Source organism: Stegostoma tigrinum, chromosome 23, assembly GCF_030684315.1.
Source record: "Stegostoma tigrinum isolate sSteTig4 chromosome 23, sSteTig4.hap1, whole genome shotgun sequence".
Taxonomy (NCBI): domain Eukaryota; kingdom Metazoa; phylum Chordata; class Chondrichthyes; order Orectolobiformes; family Stegostomatidae; genus Stegostoma; species Stegostoma tigrinum.
This window is the reverse complement of record NC_081376.1, coordinates 35,137,149-35,161,954: the sequence shown is the minus strand read 5'-3', so window position 1 is coordinate 35,161,954 and position 24,806 is coordinate 35,137,149. Positions and strand designations below refer to the sequence as shown.

The 24,806-nt window shown below is 38.5% G+C and overlaps 1 protein-coding gene across 2 annotated transcripts in view; it reads right to left on the bottom strand.

The window, feature by feature from the left end:
• Positions 1-24,806, bottom strand: part of lmtk2 (lemur tyrosine kinase 2) — a 102,478-nt gene that overhangs the window by 39,271 nt on the left and 38,401 nt on the right. Inside the window, exons 5-7 of one of the 2 annotated variants that reach the window (XM_048551671.2) lie at positions 20,570-20,688; positions 17,434-17,521; positions 5,030-5,160 (exon numbers count right to left, since the gene is read on the bottom strand). In XM_048551671.2, coding sequence (XP_048407628.1) covers positions 5,030-5,160; positions 17,434-17,521; positions 20,570-20,688 — 338 coding nt within the window. The remainder of the gene's footprint in view (positions 1-5,029; positions 5,161-17,433; positions 17,522-20,569; positions 20,689-24,806) is intronic. The other variant, XM_059654065.1, reaches the window with a different exon arrangement.

Genomic DNA, 24,806 nt, shown 5'->3' with positions numbered 1-24,806 from the left:
TATTGCGAACAATATATTAACCAGTTGAGTAGAAAGTTCCCTGTTTTGATGGCTGTTTAGAAGCTTAAATTATAACGACAATTGAAGTGAGAGTTGACCAGTCCGGTAGCCTTACTGAAGGATAGAACTGAGGCTTCCAAAACTACAATCTGCATTTATAGAATGGCCCTGAATCTACTTATTGTTCCAAGATGCTTTACACAATAGGTAACAAAATTTGATATTAATCCGCATAAGGCGATATAAGGTCAGATGGCTGAAAGCTTATCAAATATGTTGCCCTGATGTATCATCTCAAAGATTGTTCTATCCAAGCAGCAGCTCTTTATGACAATTCCATTAACATTGTCAAACAAAAATTTAATATTTAAAATTAAACATGATAACATTTACCATAATTCTATAAAACTGGTATTCAGTTTTAGTGTGTTTTATCTGAATGTAAATCAACCCTGCTCAATAAACCACTCAAGCATTTGATTGCTTTTACACTGCTTCTACACATTCACTGAGGAAGGTCCTCAGTTTTGGTTCTCCTTAGGCATATGTGAATGAAAATTATTCCAGTGTAATTACGATTGACAAAAACAGAAATTGTTGGAGAAACTGAGTTAGTCTGACAGCATCTGTGGACAGAAAGTGGAGACAATCAACCTCTGAGCTCACTACAATGTGACATTTTAGAACTTTCAATGGACTTTTTAAAAACTACAGTACAATAATCAAACAAACCCTTCTTACAAAGCAGCAAGAGGAATGCCTAAGTTTTGCATTTCAAAAGGCTATGTTGCATTTCCTTCACCATCAGTTTTGATGTTCCAATTGAAGCAGAGAGGAGTCATTCTATGTTCATTAAGGTATTAGAGATAAAAGCCATGCACTATTGAGGGGCGAGGAGTGTAACTAAGCAAGAAAGTGGTAGGGGAAACGTGCAGATTCAATGTTGAGATGCAGCAGCATAACTTAGTTAAGTAATAAAACTGAAACCTCTCTCATGAAAGGTCATCTCAGCCTGAAACTTCAGCTCTGTTCCTCCCCACAAATGGTAGCAAACCTGCTCAGTATTTCCAGTCATTTTTGACTTTGTTGCAGATTTTCAACATTCACAGTATTTGCTTTTTTAGTCTTGTCTTTTGTGCTAATTGTCGTGCCTTATTTAGAATGTTTCTATAGGACATTTCACTAAATTAAAGAAGCCATCAAGTTGTCGCATTGCTAGAGATTCTACAGTGCACTAGTCAGGCCCCAACTGGTAGTGATACTAATTGAGACATTAGCTGAGGAACCATTTGCCTGCTCCTATGACTTAAGTGCAAACTGACGATATCACAGTTTCATTTGAAAAGGAAACCAACAGATGCTTGAAAAGGAGAATGTTGCAAAGCTATGGAGAAAAAGCAGGGAATTGGGGCCAATGGATTTGCTCTTTCAAAGAGCTAGCACAGACACAATGAGCAAAATGGCCTTCTACAATGTTGTACAATTCTCCTATGCCAGCTTAACATTCCTCCTTCAACCAAAGTAAAATAAAGAACTGTGGATACCGAAGATCGGAAACAAAAACTGAAATTGGAGAAACTCAGTAGGTCTAGCAGCAGGTGTAGGAAGAAAGCAGAATGAACATCGAGTCTGGTGACTCTCCAACTTCAGCTTCAGCAGAAATACCACATTTTCCTAACCACTAACAGTTCTAATGAAGAGTCACCTGCTTTCTTCCTACAGATGCTGCCAGACCTGCTTGTTTTCTATTTTTGATTCATACTTTAACTGCCATCAAAAACCAGATTAACTGGTCATGCTTCTCATTATTGATTGTACGTAAATTAACTGTCATGTTTACCACACAGCAATCACTGCATGTAAAGGTGAGTCATGTGAAGTACTTTTAGAATTTGAGAAATGGGATGAAGTGCTTTATGAATTCAAATTCTTCCTTTTATCCTTCATTATTCTGACACAAAATGGCTAATCAATCAAACTTCCAAATCATAAGGAGTCTGGATGAGAGAGAAACTGTTCCCATTGCCAGTAAAGTCAAGTGCCATAGGATCCAGATTCAAAGAGATTGCCAAATAAATCAAAGGGCATATGAGAAAAATCCCTTGAGCAGCTGGTGGTTAAGATCTTGAATGTACTACCCAAGAATGAATCTGCTTTCACCATAATCATGACTTTAAAAAGGGATTTGGATAAGTTCCCAAAGGAGATTTTAAAAAATTGTACAGCTACAAGAATAGTAAAGGTGACAGAGGCAAACTAAATTACTGTTGTAAAGAGCCTGCACAAGTACTGCAGACTGAACGGCCTCCTCCTTGGTCATAGTCAAGAGTTTTGCAATACAGGAAGAGGCCTTTGTACCCCGTATGTCCTCACCAGTCATTAAACATATAGCTACTCTAATCCCAGTTTCCAGCACCTGACCGTAAAAGGACCTACAGCGTGTAGGACTGGTAACAAACAAGGAAAAAGATGTTCACATTCTGAAATTGGTAAACCCAACATTCAGTCTGACATGTACAAAGGTACCTAGGTGGAGGATGAGGTGTTGTTCCTCCACCTTGTATTGGACCTTGTTGGAGCATTACAGTCGGCTTCTTTCATTGTTCATTAGCTTCTCCCAAACTCTGCTATATATGGGATGCTCCCAGCACAACCGAACCATTTTCAATAATTTAAACTTTTTGTTAGCATCTTCCTAACAATTATCTCTCTCAGTTTAACATCAACAACTTTTTGGTTTGACTGTTCCTTTTTCTCTCTCTTGCTGTGGGCTCTGCCTTCATGTACCCTATTCCCCCGATACCCAACCTCACCCTCTTCATCAACATAAATACCACCCTCCTCCAGCTATTTTGAGAGCTGACAAAAGGTCACCGGACTCAAAACTTTAACTCTGCGTCTCTCAGGATCTGTGGACATGCACATCAAGGTCACCCTAATTGAACCATTCTACGATTGGTTACAAATTGACACAAATAATTGAACCAGGCAGAACTTTATATTTATACCCTTGTGAAGTGAATGCCTTGCTTTTTTATAATTCCATAAAATATGCTGAATAGACACTCACATTATACGAAACTGCTTGAATTTGAAAACGTAATTCTAAATAATCTATGCATGAATAGAATAGATAGATAGATTTAGCTTTTAAAAAAACAATGAAACTACTTAACTGTCTGTGATCAGTGTCATTTTAGTCAAAGGAAACAACTATTTTCTCCTACATCACTACTTCCCATATCATTTGGAATAAATCCATGCAATCTCAAAGCAGTTGGTCAAAGTAACAGGATGGAACAAAACACTTCAGCTGCTTCGAATCACCACCAGCAACAAAATCACTGATGCTGGAGCTTTTCCACATACTCAGACAGCAGCAGGATATTGTTGCCAGAAATGAACACTGGTTATGGTAACCCAGAGGATCCAACGTTCAGGAGCACAAGTTGTTTTCCATGGTACATTTCAGGAATAGAAAGTAGAGTAATCAATGCTGTGACAATTGGATGAACAGAGGGACAGACATTGACTGCGTACCTGGGGAGAAGGTTGTAAAGTTACAGCTTGATGCATTAGAACGGCAGACATAATTCCATTGTGCAGTTTATTTAAAAAAAAAACTGTCAGAACAAGCAAATTTTACCTACAATATGTGAACACATTTTTCACCAATGGTTCATTCACACAAAATTGAAACTCCAATGGATATGAGTTATCAAAGTGCTTTAAAAAAATTCAAAAATACTTCTGGGGGGGGGGGGGGGGGGGGGGGAATATGTCCACCACTTTCTTCAGACTGTTCAACAACACCATCATTGGCTGTACAAATAATTACACTAGATCTACCAACATGAGCACTGTTGTTTAGCTCTGGAGAGATCATTGCATAAATGAAAATTTTGCTTTAGTGCGTCATAATAAATCCCATGTAAACTGACCTGTCACATTAAACTGTCTGCTCATCATATTTGGCAGTAGGTGACTAGACAGGCAGAGCATTTATGAATTTAATCAGCTGTGTCTTATTCCAATTTCAATTATTCCAAGTTGAATATACGAGGTTAGCCGAAGACCACTTTGTCAATGCAAGTTCTGGCACACAAGGATTTACTAGTTTTTTTTAAAAAATCTGGTGATTCACTTCTTTTGTCCCTGTTCAGTATCCATTGAAATGGATTAACTGCATGGTTGACAAAATAATTATCCACGGAAAGTACATTAAGTATACATTCTGTTTTAGTGCACTGTTCAAGCGGCTAGTTATCTCAGTAGGAAAAACAGACTTGCAAAATCAGTTAACATTTTTCTATATACTGCTCTCTTGGCTTAAAAGATTTTTTAGCTCGCAAACCAAAGCACAAATAAAGTCTAAATTAAAGTGCAACCATTTGTTTACAGACATGCAAATCTACGGTGTACTTTGAGCTAAGACTTCATAAAAGACAAGCTCCATTTTCAATTTGTCTTTGCATATTTTCTCTTCCCACCCCCTTGCAAAAACATCTTGTCCTTGAATACATAATACCTTGACCTTTCCAATCACCAGAGTCATGCAAGAGCCTCAGAATACCGTACCAATTTGTCAAGCTAATAATTCTTAAATTTAGATCCTTTTAACAGCATTATCAACACACCCAGCTTGACAGCAATTAACAGACAAATTATTTCAACTTGACCTTCACTTAAAAATAAACAAAAAAGACTCTGGTGCCAAAGTTAGAGGAATATACTAATCGACAAAATGGCCTACATAGATTTGAAACCGAACTTAGAAAACACAATTTCTTGGGCTGGGTGGGATGTTGCCTCTCCTATCACACTCTCAGATAAATTTTAAGCACAATCGGTTTTTGCAAATGTTTTGTTTGATGAGCCTTCCAAACTGTCTGCAATCCAATATTTTAAACCCAATTGTCACCTGCCATCGTTGCAAACAAAAGGGAAACAAAAGATAATGTACTTATTTTGAAGAATCTGCTCAAAGGAATACAGTAATTTGGATTTTAATAATAATCATAATAGACACCTGTGTACAAAACCATGCTTGTGCAGGTGAGCAAGCCCAGCAGCAATCTCACAGGCCATTCTCTGTAGCAGCTCCGAACCAAGGGAGCTTTGTTCATGCTGTTGACCACGAAGGTACCCTTTTATGTCACCCTGTGAATGCAAGGAACAAAGTAGCGTTAATTGTTCATATTACTTGAATTACCTGCTGTTAACAGTATTTGAAAGGTCATCTCCTGCCCAATTTGCAAGCTAAAGTCCCTCTCAATGGTAGGCAGCATGGATGTACATCCATTATACTTATTGAAATCTTGCAGTGAATTGTTTAAAAAGAAATTGCTAAACTTAACTATTGCACCCAAAATGGCAAGATAAATATTGCACCAGAGTGTAAAATGACTATGAAAAAGTGCAATCAAGGAGCAGAGTGACAATTCGGTTGAAAGTGGAATGTTCAAGACATATATTGTCCTCTAATTCTGGCCGCTTGCACATTCCCAATTTTCATCATTCCACCATCGGAAGCCATGTCTCCAAATCTTATTCAAGTTCTTTGTGGGTTAGCTGATAGAACCACTGGCACCCAAAAGGTGGCAGTGTCTGTTTAACAGTTTATTTGCTACATTAGAGACAGTAAGAACTGGCAATGCTGCAGTCAAAGATAACACAGTGTGGAGCTGGAGGAGCACAGAAATGAAGAAGGGTCCCGACCCATAACGTCAACTTTCCTGTTCCACTCCTCCAGCTCCACACTATTATCTTTATTTGCTATAACGTTCTCTTCTTTCACAGGATGTGAACATCAATATTAAAGCCAGCATTTGTTTCTATCACTTACTGCCCTCAAGATGGTTCTGATATGCTGTGCTGTGCTGTTGGCCTGCTGCATCTGGTGCATAAAAGACAAAGTTGCCTTAGGCAAAAAGTTATTGCTGAAGCAACTCAGTAAGTCTGGCAGCATTTATGGAGAGAACTCAGAGTCAATGTTTCGGGTCCAACGATCATTCAGAACTGTTCTGAAGAATGGTCACTGGACCCAAAATGTTATCTCCGAGTTCTCTCCATAGATCCTGCCGGAACTACTAAGTTTCTCCAAGAATTACTGTTTTTGTTCCAGATTTCTAACATCCACAGTTCTTCTTTTGTTTTTAATCCCAATAGACGTCAGTTTTCAAACCTTCAATGCTGATGGACTAATAATGTTGAAATATTTCATTGTAACCATGACAATTACTGAGCTGTGAAAGACATTCAAAAACCAAATTTGCATTTCTATATTTCACTCTATACTTACACTTTGCAAAAACAAAATGTACATCCAAACTACACCAATTCTCAGCTGAAAGGGAATTGCCAAAGCTTACCAAATGTTTGTTATGTACATATGATAATATTTTAATCATTTAAGACTATTACCATTATTATGTAACTGTAAATTGATTTGGGAGACCAATTGCAGTTACAGATTATGGTCCATTGTAAGGCCAGTTTTACATCAGGTTATATATTAAAAACATGGCCATTGCACCCTAGCAAGACTATGTTAAGATGGTCAAAACTTTGTTCAGTGAGCATTTCAATGCAGCAACCTTCAGATCACTTCACAAATGCTGATTTTGTGGCTCGTACTGCAGATGTTTACTAAGGTTCCTTAGACTACATCTTCTGACCTCAAGACCACTTCACCTAGAAAGGCATGAGCAGCAAGTCCATGTGAACACCGTCACCTGCAAGTTTCCCTCCAGACCGTCATACCGCCATCCTTCAATTTCTCTGAGTCAAACGTGGGTGTAGATACATCAAATGGCCTGCAATGTTCAACGCTGCAACAGGCAAGTGGAGAGTATTCTGTCTCACTCCTGACCTCAGATCGTGCACAAGCTTTGGGCAGTTAGGAGGCAAGTTACTCAGAGTTCCAAGTATCTAACCAACTCTCAGAATTACAGTATTCATATGACTGAGCCACGATCATTTTCAAACAGTGCCAAGGAGTTTAAATGCTCACCTGGGCTGACAGATGGGGTTCTAATATTTGACAAGATGACTCCTTTGATAATGCTGATTCTTTCATTTACTTGTGTTACTGGTATTCCCGAGACATATACTTTAATGTTAAGAACAGAAGAAATAGAAGGATAAACCAAACAGGCCACTGAGCCTGCTCTGCAACTAAATACTATCACGCCTGATGTATAATACAAAGGGAACAACTAGAAGCAAAAATACCTATTAAAACTGTCCTGCCATTTGATGTGATCATGGCTGATCCGTTTACAGGGTTTCAGTTATATATTCCTATCTAGGCCCCATAATCCTGTGCTGAGGAATGGGTCACCAGACCTACAACATTAACTGATTTCTCTCCAGAGCTGCCAGACCTGTTGAGCTTTCCCAGCAATTGCTGGTTTTGATTCTGACTTACAGAACCTGTAGTTTTTTTGACTCCTATAGTCATCGACTCCCTTGTCAATGAAGGGCACATCTTACTCAGCTTTGAGCGTATTCAATGACCTTGACCCCACAACTCCCTAGGGAAGCAAATTCCTTAGGCTAACAACCCTCAGAGAAAAGAAAACTTACTCTCATCTCAGTCTTAAATAGGAGACCCCATTATTTTTAAACTGTGTCCCTTTAATTCTAGTCTCTACTGTAACAGGAAACATCCCAACAGCGGCAACTTCCCTGTCAAGTACTCTTAGGACCTTATGTATTTCAATAAGATCATCTCTCATTCTTCTAAACTTTAAAAGGATATAGGCTCAATCTTTTCTGATAAGGTAACACTTCCATCCCAGGAATCAGTCGAGTGAAACTTTTTTGAACTGATTTAGTTCAATTAAACCTTTAAGCCACGAGAACGAAACTGTACACAGTATTCTAGATGTGGTCTCACTATGCCCTGCACAACTGTAAAAGAACTTGTCTACTCTAGGGCTTCAACTCTGGTCTCCTGCATACTCCCCAAATCCCTCAATACTCGGAGGAGCCAAGAATCTAACTGAGCCTTGTATTTAGCAGCCAAGCACCTACAATCCCCTGGGATAAAGAATTTCAGAATTAAGTAATATCAACTAATGGGTGTTTTCAAACAGAATTATTAAGATGCCAACACCAGCTATTGAAAATTGTCTACAATCTTTGCCCATTTTCTTGTCATAGAATTTCACTGAATACAGGACAATATTTTGCTAACGAAAGAATAATAACAACAGATAAGAGTGCAGTCTACCCTAGATGGCAGAAGAGACTAACTTTTTTATCCCCACTGAAATTAGACAGTCTGTCACTCAGCAACAAAACAGCAACTGGTGAACTGCAGTACACGCCAAATAGGAAGGCTTACATGTTTGAACAAAATGCACTGAGTCAGGAGGTTCTTCTTACAAGGGCGCTCATTTACAGCAGAGTCAATCACTTGTCCAAATTCTTGCCAAAAATATCATGCATACCAGAAAGCCTGCTATGATTAATGTTTGTAATAAGCTATATCCCAATTATATTTCCTGCTGTTCTAACGTCCAAGCCCATCTAGTTTTAATTACATGATTACCTATTAATCTTATTTGTCTTGCATTAAAGAACTGTTACAGTTTTCTCAAAAACCACATGGTGCCAAAACCAAACTGCTAGTCATGAATCTTGTCAACATCTCAAACCATTTACAAAGTATTTCACTCCTGACTCTACACACCACAGCAATTCAACATCACTGGAGTGAGAATGCTTTGCACTCCTTTAGGTTATGTGAAATTATATGTTGAATAGCTTTAATACTTGAAATGGATGATAACTGTATAGATCCAAATCCAAAATAGAAGGAATTGCTTCTATTCCCTGTACAGGTGTCCAGTTCCAGATCCTAACTTACTGAACAAAAGCTCTTTTATTCTTACCCCCCCTTTGGCTTATATAAAACTTCTGAGTGTAAAGTTAGGATAAATTAAACATTGTGAATAAACAAGCTCAATATTTTGGTTTTAGGTAAATGCTAACTAAACCATCAGCACATAGATCAAGATGCTTAAAATATTTTGAGAGAACTAATTCCTCATTAAATCTGTCACTCTTTTAGCCTAAAACTATGACCTCTTATTCCCGATTGCTCCTCAGATGAAACATCCTCAATATACACACTTTGTTGAGACAAGCTCCAAATCTACCGCACATCTGAGAAGTTAATTTTTGGATTAAAGCAGAAAATTCTGGTGGAACCCCTTCAAGCCACTCACTATCCTGACCTGAAAGTATATCATCATTCCTTCAGTGTTGCAAAACCCGGGAAACACCCTCCCTAATGGCATTGTGGGTCTACGTACAGCAAATGGACTGTAGCAGTTCAAAAAGGTAGCCTGCCACTACCACCACATTCTCAAGGTGGTTATAATTAAAATGCAAGGCAGGAGTCAAGCTGTGAAGTTAGTGAACTTCGTCAATGTCACATTTCTGGCCATGCCACCAGTGGGGATTTTGGTTTAATATGTTATACGTAAATATTAACAGTCTCACAACTGAGGTGAACTGAGTTGTTAAGGGCTCAAATTCAAAATACAGCAAGACTTCAAAATGTCTGGTGAGGGAAAGGAATCAGAAAGAAAAGTGGAAACTGGTGTTTGTGTTGTTAACTACAGATTTACATAAAGCCTTTGCAAATTTGAAAACCTTTTGCTGCTTAAGTCAACATATGGATATTAGGCTCTTAAACACAAAGGGCACTGATGGAAGGTGAAATGTAAAAGAACAAGGCAGGAGATGATATTTTAAAATAAAACAGCTGTTAAAGTGTGGAACGCATTGCCTGATAGAGTAGCTGTTGGAGATTCAAGGCATTTGACAAATACGAGAAGGTGAAAAAAATGCAGGAATGCAGAGATGGGAGAGGACGACTATCTTGATTGCTGTTCAAAAGAACATGCACAGACCTGAAAGATTAAACAGGTACTTCATGTGCTGCAGTATTCTATGATTCTTAAAAAAAGTTTATTATTCAGGATGGTCGCTGTTTATCCTGCTTTGTGCTGTTAAAAGAAGCACTTTGGAAGAATGTTTAAAAGCCAGAATTGTTCAGGCACATGCATTCTAGAAAATAAACCAGCTTCTACGTTTGCCATCAATCTCACCTTACCAGAACTTTAATTAGCTCCATCTACTGGTGAACTCCGTGTATGGCACATGCAAGTTCATAATATCTTGTTTGTACGTCAAGGGGATAATAATGTTTTTAGATCAAGGGTTTTAGTACATTATGCAAATCCTGAGAAGTAGCTGGTCAATTCTAGAATGCAAGATGGGTTCAAATCATTCACAGCACTGGACCAGAGAAAGTATCTAAATAGACCATACAGCACGTAAGTGGCATCATGTACATTCATACAAACCATCTTATTATAACACATATTGGATCATAAGCACAGATCAAAACATTGATATGTCTTTTACTGTGTCAGGAAACCCCTTAACTTAGGATGCTGCCAAAATTAGAGTTCTGTGCAACAGAAAATTTCTACCAAGTTCAACTAGTAAAAATATTTTTGGGCAGCATGGTAGCTCAGTGGTTAGGACTGCTGCCTCAGCACCAGGGATCCGGTTTGATTCCACCCTCAGTCTCCCTGTGGCTGCATGATCCCACCCTCAGTCTCCCTGTGGCTGCATGAATTTCCTCTCGGTGTTCTGGTTCCCTCCCACAGTCTAAAGATGTGCAGGTTAGGTGGACTGGCCATGCTAAATTGCCCGTGGTGTCCAGGGGTGTGTAAGTTAGGTTAATTAGACTTGGGAAATGCAGGGTTTCAGGGATGGGTCTGGGTAGGATGCTCTTTGGAAGGGCAGTGTGGATCTGTTGGGCCAAATGGCCTGTTTCCACACTGAGGGGTTCTATAAAATAAAATCACAATTCAATGAGTCATGGTAAATTTCAGGGCTGGCTAGTCAAGACAAATATAGATCATGTGATAAGTTCAAGTGAAGAAAAACTGCATAGGTGTTAAAATTGATGCACATGGCACAAAAAAAACCCCAGTTAATGCTCAAGCATATTTTGGATGCCTCCAAAAGCTTTAAACCACCAAGAATATAGTCACCCACAAAACCGAAACGTTTTTAATCAGTGATAGATAACATTAGCATTTATCGAATGTTAGCGTGTTCACCAGCTCGGCAAACACACCAACATCTACAACCAGCACCCAAGCTACAAACCTTTGCTCAAATCCTGAATTTTAGACTTTAGCTTCAACACAAATTAAAAGTTCAGAATGAGCATACCACTATGTACCTGAAATATAAGGACTGAAGCCAATTACACTTTCTTGTATGTCAAGCATTTCAACTTCATAAAGTTTACTCAACTTAATTATTGTTCCCTGCAGCAGATTATAAATAGCTCAGATTGAGAGCTTGACTGCAATATCGTTACATTTATTCCTCGTGGATAAGCCGAGAGGCATTCTTGTTCCAACAACTAGACACATTACTTCAAAATGTGATATAAAAATATTTCAAGAACATTCAGTCCTATTTGTTACAATTAGCAAAATCATTGGTTTGCACAAGTTTATGTCAGTGTTTAACATGGTTTGAAATCCCACTAGGCAGTCTTACAGAAGTGACTTCAAAGGGACTTGTGAAACTCGGAATACACTCAATCACAGACAGAGAAGCAGTAGCAAGATATCATTATTCAAGTATAGTGCTGAAACACTGAATATTTTCTCACAGATATTGGTTGTGGCAGAAACCGTCAAACTTTGGAATAGGAAGACAGGACAGTGGGGCCAAATCTGAATTATTCTTGTGGTTTTCTTCTGCTGTAGATGAGATAAATCACACTGAAATCTTGCCAGAACTCAGTTTAGAGAGAGATCATAAGGTAGGCTTAAAAGGGTATGAGTTATTATCACTGTGAAAAACATGACTGAGCACTTTGCAAAGTCTGGATTCTTAATATTAAATTATATGAATTATTTAAGAGGGATAAACAAAATGGAAAAAGGAGGGAGGATGGTGCTGACAAGCAATAGGATCTCCAAGCGTTATGATAGGATACAGAACTTGCATGGATAGAGGCAAGATAGAGCAAGGGGTAGAAAACATCATTAGGAGTGGTTCACAGGCTATCAAACAATAGTGATAAAGTAGGACATGGAATTAGTAGAAGCGTATGTAGTAAGGAGAATGCAGTAATCATGGATAACTTTAATCTATGTACAAACTGGTTAAATTTATTGAGCACTGATGCTGTGAAGGAAGAATTCTTGGACTATGTTTGAGGCAGTTTTCTGGAGCAATACGGTGAGAAACCAACAGGGGCATAGGCTATTATACACCATTTATACAATGTGAAGTGACTAATTAAATAACCTTGTTATAAAAGAACCTTTATGAAATAGCAGTTAGCATGACAAAGTTTTAAAAAGTTGCAGCTACATCTGAAAACTGAGGTCTTAAATCTAAACAATGGCAATTATGAAGGTATGAAGAGGAAGTCAGCTGTAGTCGATTGGAAAATACATTAAAAGGTTTGACAGAATTTAAGCAATAGTTGACGATTGGGAAAATTTTAGAATTCAGCAAAGGAGGTTCAATAAACATTAAAGAAGAGAGAATAGAACATGGATGTAAAATAGCAAGAAACAAAAATCATTCATAAAAGGCTCACAAGTATACAAAAAAAGGGAAAGATTAACAGAGAAAAATGTGGGTCTATTAACAGCAGAGACAAGAAAATTTATACTGCCAATAAAAGAAGCAGTAGGGAAGTCAAGTAAGTACTGTGTCTCTGTCTCCATTGAGGAAGACACAATAAAGTCTCCTTGAAATGAGGTCCTGCGAAATAGTCAAATCTGAAATAAGTTAGCACCTGTAAGAAAGTAGTATTGCAGAAATTAGAAAGTTTAAAAATCCACAGCATCTGATGACCTTCACTTTAGAATGTTGGAAGAGATGGCTATGGAGATAATAGGTACATAAGTGATCATCTTTCAAACTTCCTATAATTCTGCAACAAATCCTCTATGTCTCCACCGTAGAGCTGAAGATACAAACTATAAATTATTCTTCAAGTTTTACTTTGCTCCTAAAAGACCTGCCCCTCTATAGCATGCTTTTAGTGTGACCAGCCTCAAGTACTCTACAGCTTTTCCCTATAGCTTTTGAGATCCACCTTATTGTGCTGCCCTAAGTTACACTGATTTCCCAATGTACAGGTTGTACCGACTTTCATATCACTTCATGCACAGCTAAAGACTCACTTAATTATCAAATTTCTGCAGCATGTCTAAAAAGGGAAGAGCTATCCATCAGCAGATTGATGTTATATGAACATTTTTCGAAACATAAGGAAATTGAGGCAATTAAAAATGACTCTGAATTATTTTCCTGTATCTTCAAACCAGTGAAATACAAAATAGGTTCATTCTCTCCTATTTGTTTCAACTGGCATATCCACAAAATGTCAAGTTATTAGAACGCCACAACGCAGTCAGCTATTACTTTATTAACCACATGTCCTCTGCCTGCACCACAACAATTATGTGATCGAATGACCTAATTAATGTACTTAAGACTCCAGAATGTTAACAGGTCCAATAGCAAATGCCAGGACAATCAACAACCCTCGTACATTAAAGGCAGCTATGAGAATTCTTTAATTTATATTTTTCTTTATATTTTACTGTTATTCTATACAATTAATACCCTATGCATTTATTAACCTAGAGGTCTAGCCAACAGATGACATTAGACTTCAGCAAGAGATAATCAACTTCAGTTAAATTAGTATTGACTGCATTGACTTATATAAACAAAATAGTAAAGTATTCTGTAGAACCTCTGCACAAGTTAATCACTTCAGAGTGACAATTATTTTAGGATAATCCCTCTCAAATTTATATTGCAAGGTAATAGTCATATTAAATTCAAGAAGATATTCTGCCATTCGGTCAGCCAGTTTTTGATGCATCTTTGAAGTCTTTGTACAGAATTTCCAATCACTCAGATATTCTCCCTCCTCTTCCCCCTAAAGGAGTATCCCAGTAATCTTTGCTTTGACAAGAGTTAGCAAAGAACCGTCCATCCCACCGTGGGTGTGGGTGTGTCCGTGCAAGGTACTAACACAGTTTAATGAATGAATTCACTCAGCATACTATTACCACACACACCAGTGATTTTTCCCATCACTTACTAAGTCAATCCCACACTACTATTTAGGATACCAAATCTAGGTCATTGGAAGCAAAAGGGCAAGAATCCCACAACTCCATAACAGGTTGTGCTTCTGCTTTCCAATAATGAGTCAGGATCTCAGACCAGTGTTACCAGCATAGTAGAAAACTGGGTATGACAAGTTCAATCTGGAATTAAACCCAATGACCTGATCTCCATCTTCCATCAAAGTGCCCAACTTTGGACCCACTCATCATCAAAAGGATCCTGTTTGCTTGCCATGATCTACCACTGTCTCCCAGCAAATGTGGTCCCCACTAACCGATTACGAAGAAGCAAAAAACAAAATCAGCATATTTGTCCAAGGCAAAGTATGACACTAAACAGACAACAAATTGCAATTGCGTATGCAACATACATATTTTTACTGCACACAGGCTTGAGCTATTGTTGGTAGAATGGTACATACATAGAGCATAGTGTAAATGGAAGACAGAAAATTAACCATTTGCATTATTCGCAACAGCTGACAGCAACAAAAGTGCAGCAGACACAGTAATACACCTTTCAAAAGGTAATTAGATTTTGCGAGGGTGGAAGAAATGAGATGGGAAGGTGGGAGCCTGCTGAAAGGTGGAGGAGAGGGGCACCCCTGTACCCTAACAGCCACTACCTCCCTTAAGTAGGACAGTCTATCCTATATTTCTACCCTATTAATTTTGAACCCTTCTACAGACTGTCACCATGGCCTGGATAACTTTGCACTGTTCTTACGAAAGAGACCAAAGTATTAATTTAACACTTCCCTAATGGCATTTTGGATCTACCTCCAGCACATGGACTGCAGCAACTCAAGAAGGCAGTTCATTTTCCCCTTCAAGGACAAGTAGAGACAACAGAATAAAAAAAAATCCTGTTGGTGTGATCCATGTTGGGACCAACACAAGCAAGAGTACGCAAAAGATCCTGTTTAGGCAATGTTGGGAATAAAATTAAAGAAAAGGATCATTATTACCTAGGCTACAAACATAATCCTGAAGAACCAGTGTCCTCATCAATTTCCAAAATGGAAAACGTATTTGAAAGTGGGTCCAGGGATCTCCTGCAATACCTACCTGTTTTGCTCGGACTGCCTGGAGGCCACCCGTTCCTTCTCTTCCTCCACGCTTTTGAGTTGCAGTTAGACCACCTGTGCACATGCTATCCACATAAGTCTCAGCCTTGAAGATGTACCACTGTGTCTCTAGTTGTCATTTACGCTCCTAAACTGAGTTCAAGTTTCTGCAGCTGGGAGTACTTTCTGAACAAATGGTCATCTAGGACCCTAGTAGGATCCGTGATCTCCCATCAGCTACCATGTCTTAGTCCAACACTTACTTCCCTTATGCTAACTTTACCCTACTTCCCTTACACTAGCGACTTGTTTACTTACAGTATTTAAATTAGATTACTTCATTTATTGCCCACAACTTTCACTTTTCTTGTTGTTTCTCAGTTAATTCATTTTTCCAAGAAATTAGTTACTTTCAATCACAAATCAATGAAGCCACCAACTCTCTGTGGTGTCACTGGCATTCCTCCTCCCCTAACAGCAATATCCTGAAACTGCAGCTGTTAAACTACATCTCTTCTCTCATTACTTTGTTGAAGCTGAAAAATGTTCCAGCCTGATCTATATAAGGTAAGATGAAACATATCAACTGTGACCTTACCAGTCTGTAGCAGGTGCATTTGGGGTGATGGCTTTTTGTGTAAGCCAGGGTGTCAGATATTTGGGAAAAAAAGTGGTTAACTTGTGCCTGTTGTCATTGCCAACTTAGTTACTGTGTATTCTTTCTGCACTGCAATTTTAAATTTAATGCAAGTTTGATTGTTATTGGTATTATTGGTAAATTCTACTAACTCTGTTTGGGATATTCAAATATCCCAAACATCAATACAAAATAGAGAATATTGTTCCATTGTGGCTGTATTACCTAAATTAATTAGTGAGAATAAAGGAGCACTAAAACCAAAAGTACCCCTCAAGAAAATCAAGAAGCATCTGAAAAATAAATATATTTTGACCTGCCAGTCACCAAGTTAGAAGTAAAAGAAACCAAATATAAAAATGATTTAAAAATTGACAAAATTCCATTAATTTACAAATTACACCTTAGAAAATGTTAACTCCAAACTAAAATTTTCAATATCATGTATAAGATGACAATTTCTTACATACTGTATATGCAAAAAATGTTAGGTGATCCCCAAGTTCCAAAGTAAAATACTCTTTATAACTATCATAACAATTGGAAAGTAAAGTTCACACACACCAAGTAACAGGTTGCAAATGAAAAAAATGCACAATGATTATTCAGCATGCAGTTTCTTCATCTGAACTTACTTTGACTTTTAGCTTTAAACTTACAAAATTTTCACACTCATCCTATGAATCACAAGAACACCCTCAACTACCTTCACATTTCTACATTAATTGACTCTGCACAACTTATAACTCAAAATCATTTTAATTTATTGGTGGAAAACACTACAAGTGATAGGAACGTATACAGTCGTAATTTCAAATGAAGATTAACAGTACATTCAGAAATCACAAACTCTTCTAGGTTATGATCTCATGTGAGCCTTCATCAAAAAGCCAATTTTCTAGCTTCCCCATTTTTCTATGTTATTAACATGCAAAAGTAGCAAGAATTCTTAATTAGAAATAATTCACAATGCACATACTTGGATAACATTTAAGTATTTAATAAATGTAAGTATTTGATAAGTATTTAATAAATTTTTATTTGATAACAAGTATTTAATAAATTTAAGTATTTAAGGAAATCTGTGTATCTTTAGGAAAATCACTCTGAGCTGAAAGTATCATCAATGCAAAGCAATTTTCATTGGTTGATTAGAAAAATGCTTAATATATCTTTTCCCAATGGGAATATTTACATTGAATAAGGTCAGAAAAATCTGGTTGTGACTTGCAATATCAGGTCTCATAACTGCCTCTGACCAGCTGTTGTAAGGACTGGTTTAATCAACACTCAGGAATGGGAGTTATGCAGCTACCACCCTAAAACAACTGGTTGAGAGCCTGTCCTAACTGGTACTGTGCCCTGTTCTGCATGCAGCTTGCTTAAGCTACTTTCTAATACAGATTTGAAGAAGAAAAAAAACATTCAATCCATTAGAAACAATAAAAGCAATAGAAATCACGTTGCAGATAACAACATTAAAAAATTAAAAGGTATCAACAGCTGGCTATTTACTTACCAGCTGACAAAATTCAAACACCAGCAGGTAAGGGACAGCATCCACACATTGTCCCAAGCAGTGAAGCACATTTGGGTGCTGCAAAACCCTGTAATTAGACATGATAATTAACTTGAAAGCAAAGTTGTTTGGTGCAAAATGATTTTGGTATTTTACACTTCATCTATCTTATTAAAGTATTTGATTGTTTACTAGGTTAACAAAATTCCAGCTGCCAGCATCATTTTTGTACATCTACAATGTCAGAAAATATTTGGGATATTCTACATTCTAGAATGCTAAGAGGGGTAGTTTAGGTAGAGGAGATATTGGATGCATGGCAATCATCTTCCAAACTTCCGTAGATTCTGAAATGATTCTTGACTGAAGGTAGCAATGTCACGCTGCTACTTAAGAAGCAAGGAAGAGAGAAAACCGGAAACTGCAGACCTGTACGACAAGCAGTGGTCAAGAAAGTATTAGAATATATTATAAAAGATATGAAAAATGGACCCTGCCAAATCTGTTGGAGTGAGGATTTTAGCCAAGTTGATAAAGAGGCGTAGGAGAATGTAGTATACTCAGATTTTGTGAAGGTTTCTGATATTGACCCTAAATGGAGGCTGTTAAGCAAAGTTAAAGCACAAGTTAGGAAGTAAAGTCCAGGCATGGATTAAGGACTGGTTAACAGACAGAAAAGAGAATAAGAATAAATAGTGATTCTTGCATTGATAAACTGAGATTACTGGAATACTACAAGTATCAGTACTTGGAGCCCAGCTATTCACAATATACACCAATGAATTGGATGGGAGGGTCAATATATCCAATTTTGCAGATGCCACAAAACTTGGTAGGAATGTGTGCTGTGAGGAACATGCAAAGCAACTTTGCCAAGATTTGCATAGACTTAGTGAATGGCAAGACCACAGCAGATAGAATATAAATGTGGGAAAACGAGGTTATCCATTTCTGTAGGAAGTACAGGTGTGCAGAGCATTTCTGAAATGCTGCAAGGTCAGAAAGTGTAAACAGATATACAAGGAACCTGGGTGTCATCACCAATAAATCAAATGAAGTTTATAAGCAGGTGTAGCACATTATCAGTTATGGGTTCTGAGGAAGGGTGATCAGACCTGGTTAACCCTTTTTGTTCCTTCACAGATGCCACCAGACCTGCTCAGCTTTTCCAGCATCTTTGTTTTTGTTCCTGATTTACAGCATTCGCAGTTGTTTTGGTTCTTATTTAGCACATTAACATCTAGTATAATCTAGTATATAACGGATGTCTGAAGCCAAATGTAATTAGGGGCTAGGTGATGAATATTGATTGAATGGGGTGATTCAGCGAGAACTTGACTGGGTGTATACATAAATGGAGAACAAGTAATCAGAGTTTTGATATGCAGGTGTTGGAAGAACTAACTAGAAATGAATATGCCAGGGCTTTCTAACAACCAACTTTTAACCTTTGTTTAAGAATGGTTGCAGAGAATGGTTAGCTGTTTTCAAGTTAAAGAGTGAAAATAAAGCATTATTGTAACCAAAGAGATGATTGATTCAAAATCTGAAGTATCAGTGCCAACCCATTTTGTGAACGGAGTGAAAGAATGAAATTACCATGCAGACTTGTATTACTTCTTTAGTAAAGAACGAACAAACAAACTATTACCATGGCTCTTACAATACCACACAACAGCAGGATTAAAAGCAATGTTTTTCAAAATTAGGGACAGATTGTTTGGAAACACATGAAGTTTAAGACAAATTGTTAACTTTCATGGATAAAATTTATTGAAAAGATGATTTAATAAGGCATGGTCAGATATTGATAAATTCAGAAAAGGTAAATATAATGCCATAAAAAAACACTTAATGGAGTTCAGTAGATTATATGAAGGACAGTAAAAATTTTACTTGGGAATCCCTCAATTTGTGCTAGTATTTAAGTTTTAGACTGCACCAAAGTATTGCATTTAGGCAGACTTCAGATTTTGAGAACACACTTATATAACAAATGCTGGAAGCCAAGAAAAAAAAAGTCCTTGGAAAGCATTCCTTTCTGACACCAGTAATGGCACAAATGCCATATGACATATGACAGAAATTGGAGGGGACAATACTTACTGGCTAGCAAGAGCATCTAAATTCAAAAGAGGTTATCAGTAAAGACATGACAATAATAATTGCACAGCCTGCTAATCAGACTGCACAGGTACTCATTTTAAAGTTGCTTGGCTTGGACTACGAATTTGTACATTCCAGGAGTTACAGGAAATAATAAGAAAGCAGGTTTTTTTTCATAGCTATATTCTGAATGCACAATTCCATTTATTAAATCCTTAACAAGATCTGGTCAGTCTTTGAAATATTCCACTGTGTCTAACAGGAAGTCTCATTTGCAATGCAGAAACTAAGTGTTTAACAGAGCCCAAAATAGTACACTTTGTTGCAGTAAACACAATCATTTGACAAAGAAAACAATTTAAGAATTAGTGTTCATTGCAGCATAGAAATTGCAGCATTGCAGGTACAAAGTAAGGTTCATAAAGGAGGATATGACTTGTATATGTACAATGGAAACCTCAAACACAAGTCTAGCAAAATCTACATTTGCTTAAGCAGTTTTGGTTCATTAGGCAAGTACACAGAAGTGACACATTCACCATTATTAATGCATGAATCAATTAAAGGAGGCAGACGTCAAGTTTAAACAGCCTTAATTCCCACATTTGCCCAGTAAAGTTTTACTTTGGGATAAATTTCTTGTTATAAAACAAAGCAGCACAGAGGGTTCCCAGCTCATTCATTCTGAAAGGAATTCACTGATAAAGAACAATGTTTAATTCAAGTGAATAATTTTAATTTACACTATTATCTACAATTTAATAGAATCTTCAAAATCCTTCCTTCCACTTCTAATTAAGCCTCTGTAGACAATTTAAAAGTTTCTGCTTTAAGTTGTGCAGAAAACTACAAAGCTTTAATTTTAGTAGAATATAAGAAACTGAGAGGCATACAACCCTATATGTTTCTTCTAATATTGAACAAGATAATGGCTGATTTTCCAACTTAACTACCATTTCTTATTCCCCTAGGAGATCTTCCCAATTGTGCATGCACTTGACATAGTATATAAACGGAGAATACAACAAACCTGTAAGCCTCTCCAGTCTTAAGGAATCGATGATGTTCTGCTGAACTTGCATTCGCTTTCAGTTCTTTAATAATCACCCTAACTAAACTGGAGTCCTCATAGATGTCCCCAAGAAGAACCTTCAAAAATATGTAGGAAAGCACTTTATATACTTCAATTCTCTGAAACAGGAAGTTCCTAACTTCCCACATATGCTCGATTATGTGGAATGTGGGAAAGGACAAGGTCACTGCAGCAGGTAACAAAGGATGTTTGTACATTTCTTGCCAAGTCCATATCACAATGATTGGGTAACTAAGCCTTCACCCTCGATAAAGGACAACAACAGGAAATAGGCGTAAATCTGGAATGCAGTGACCAAGTGGGACAAAGTTCCCAAGTAAAAATGTTATCTTATTTGAAAACCAAAAAATAAAGTTACCTAATGACAATCTATATTAGTTAAAATAAAAGCAAAACAATGCAAATCTTAAAACTGAGAAATAAAACCAAATTGCTGAGAAAGACTCTGCAGGTCTGACAGCATCTGAGGAGAGAGAAATAGGTTAGTCAGTGACCATTCACCTGAATTGAAATAAGTTAGATACACAACAGGTTTTAAGGTAAAATATGACCGTTAGTGGGATGGAAGAGGTCAAAAGGGAATGGTTGGGAGTGAAAAACAGAAGTTCTGTGATGGGGCGCAAGGTGGACAACATTAAATAACAAAATTCATGACGGCAAAAGCAAATGGTAATAGAACACAGAAAAGATAGTTCTAGAAAGGAAAAGCAGAATCACCTATCATCCAAACAAAAAGTGAAAGTTGGGGGGAAAAGATCTGCAAGTCTAGAGCTCATTGCTGAGACTCAAAGGCTCTAAAGTGCCTAAGCAAGAGCATTTAAAAACATTTCTAAGGTTTTGGTGTAGATTTTTGGCTTGGGTTGTGGATGTTGTGGTAGGTTGGCTCGTCAAATTGGTTTGTTGTTGTTCTGCAGATGTTTCATTAACCTGCTGGGGAACATTGTAAGTGCAGCCTCCAATGAAGCGCTGTTGTGTTTTCCGGCCTTGTGGGAAAACATAACGGTGCTTCAATGGAGGCTTCACTGATGATATTACTCAACAGGATAATGAAACGTCTGCAGAACAACAAACTAGCTTGGTCAGCCAACTGCAACATTTAAATTATTTCAAACACCTGAACTCTAAGCATTCAATTTAAATCGCACAGTCATATTGTGCTACATTTATATAAAGCCAATTAACACGGGTTTAAATAATAGAAATCATATAAAACAAAATGCTACAAAGCAAACAAATAATGTTTTTTGTCCAAAGAAGAATTAGTTTATACTGCAGATGGTAAGTAGAAACCTTTGTTTTAACTTTTATGTTCTCAATTACGGGACAGAATGAAGACCTTCAGCCCATTGTGCTGATGCCAGCTCTTTAAAAGAGCTATCCAATTAATCCCACAGCTCTTGTTATTCTCACAAACATTTTACTTCAAATTTATTCATGTAAGCGTTCTAGATTCCATTTGGGCATGCATTGCAATCTTACTTTAAAACCAAAAAAATACACCTAACACAGGATAGAATTTCACTCAGTACTATAACTGAATCTATTCTGCATTCGGAATTGATAAGGCTTGAAGACTGCACTATGTACAACAACACAGGGCGGATAGTGTCTGCTGAGCTTGCATTCACTTTCATTCTTTAATTAGTCTCTTACTAAACTGGAATCCATTTGATTTTCCCCAAAAAGCAGCTTTCAGAAATGCCTCCTTAAAAGAAAGTTAGCCAAAAATTAGTGATCTAAAATTAAAATCTCAAACAGTTCTGTGCTGTATATCTGTTCTTTGCCAATAGAATGATTTTATTATATGAATTCTGAATGCTTCAACTTTCAGACCTAGAAGCCACAGGTGAAAGTTGATTTAATCTCTTCTCCTCCGAAATTTTTTAAACAAAAAAATAGAGAGGTTATTTCTTCAATGCATTATTCAGATCCAAAAGGAGGTGGTAAAGTTAACATTGATAATGGGAACTGCAGATGCTGGAGAATCCAAGATACCAAAGTGTGAAGCTGGATGAACACAGCAGGCCAAGCAGCATCTCGGGAGCACAAAAGCTGACGTTTCGGGCCAAGGCCCTTCATCAGAGAGGGGGACAGCGAGAGGGTTCTGGAATAAATAGGGAGAGAGGGGGAGGCAGACCGAAGGTGGAGAGAAAAGAAATAGGTGGAGAGGAAGGGAGGGGATAGGTCAGTCTAGGGAAGATAGACAGGTCAAGGAGGCGGGATGAGGTAGTAGGTAGGAAATGGAGGTGCGGCTTGAGGTGGGAGGAAGGGATGGGTGAGAGGAAGAACAGGTTAGGGAAGCAGAGACGGGCTGGGCTGGTTTTGTGATGCAGTGGCGGGGGAGGGAAAGAACTGGGCTGGTTTAGGGATGCAGTGGGGGAAGGGGAGATTTTGAAGCTCGTGAAGTCCACATTGATACCATTAGGCTGCAGGGTTCCCAGGCGGAATATGAGTTGCTGTTCCTGCAACCTTCAGGTGGCATCATTGTGGCACTGCAGGAGGCCCATGATGGACATGTCGTCTGAGGAATGGGAGGGGGAGTTAAAATGGTTCGCAACTGGGAGGTGCAGTTGTTTATTGCGAACCAAGCGGAGGTGTTCTGCAAAGCGATGCCCAAGCCTCCGCTTGGTTTCCCCAATGTAGAGGAAGCCACACCGGGTACAATGGATACAGTTACCACATTGGCAGATGTGCAGGTGAACATCTGCTTAATATGGAAGGTCACCTTGGGGCCTGGGATGGGGGTGAGGGAGGTGGTGTGGGGGCAAGTTTGCACTTCCTGCGGTTGCAGGAGAAGATGCCGGGTGTGGTGGGGTTGGAGGGGAGTGTGGAGCGAACAAGGGAGTCACGGAGAGTGTGGTCTCTCTGCAAGGCAGACAAGGGTGGGGATGGAAAAATGTCTTGGGTGGTGGGGTCGGATTGTAGACGGCGCAAGTGCCGGAGGATGATGCGTTGTATCCGGAGGTTGGTGGGGTGGTACGTGAGAACGAGGGGGATCCTCTTGGGGCGGCTGTGGCGGGGGTGGGGCGTGAGGGACGTGTTGCGGGAAATGGGGGAGATGTGGTCAAGGGCGTTCTCGACCACTGTGTGGGGAAAGTTGCAGTCCTTGAAGAACGTGAACATCTGGGATGTGCGGGAGTGGAATGCCTCATCCTGGGATCAGATGCGGCGGAGGCAGAGAAATTGGGAATAGGGGGTGGAATTTTTACAGGAGGGTGGGTGGGAGGACGTGTATTCTAGGTCGCTGTGGGAGTCGGTGGGCTTGAAATGGACATCAGTTTCTAGCTAGTTACCTGAGATGGAGACTGAGAGGTCCAGGAAGGTGAGGGATGTGTTGGACATGGCCCAGGTGAACTGAAGGTTGGGGTGGAAGGTGTTGGTGAAGTGGATGAACTATTCGAGCTCCTCTGGGGAGCAAGAGGCGGTGCCGATACAGACAGTCAATGTAACGTAGGAAGAGATGGGGTTTGCAGCCTGTGTAGGTGCAGAAGAGGAACTGTTCCAAGTTAACATTTCCCACTTTTCAGAGATAGCAACAACTGCAGATGCTAGGCAGCATCCGTTGTGCAGGCAAGTTGACGTTTCGGGTCGGGACACTTCTCCAGAAATGATGAAACGTCCCGACCCAAAACGTCAACTTTTTTGCTCCTCTGATGCTGCCTGGCCGATTGTGTTCTTCCAGCTCCACACTTATTTCCTACTTTTCATCTCCTTTACATAACAATTACATTCAAAGGCTAATTGCTCAGAAATTGAACACTTCATTTGGGCACCTAGTAAACCAGGTTACTTCAGGTTCGATATATTATAATTACATTAGGACACTGTAACATATTATGACGTTACATTATTGGACTAGTAATTTAAAGACCTGGAGTATGATCCAGAACAACAATTTCAAACCCTATCACCAAAACTGAGGAAGTTCAGATAAGTAAATAAAGTTAGAATACAAAAATGTGGTGTTCATGGTACTCTAGTTTTTTTTAAAATGACAACATGGCCCACTGAAAACATTCAAAGGAGATCTACCACTCTGTAGACAATTACATGACTCCACACCGACAGCAACATGACCAGCTTTTACCTGCCCTCTGAAATAGTCTACTAAACCACTCAGTTAGATTAGATTAGATTCCCTACAGTGTGGAAACACGCCCCTCGGCCGAACAAG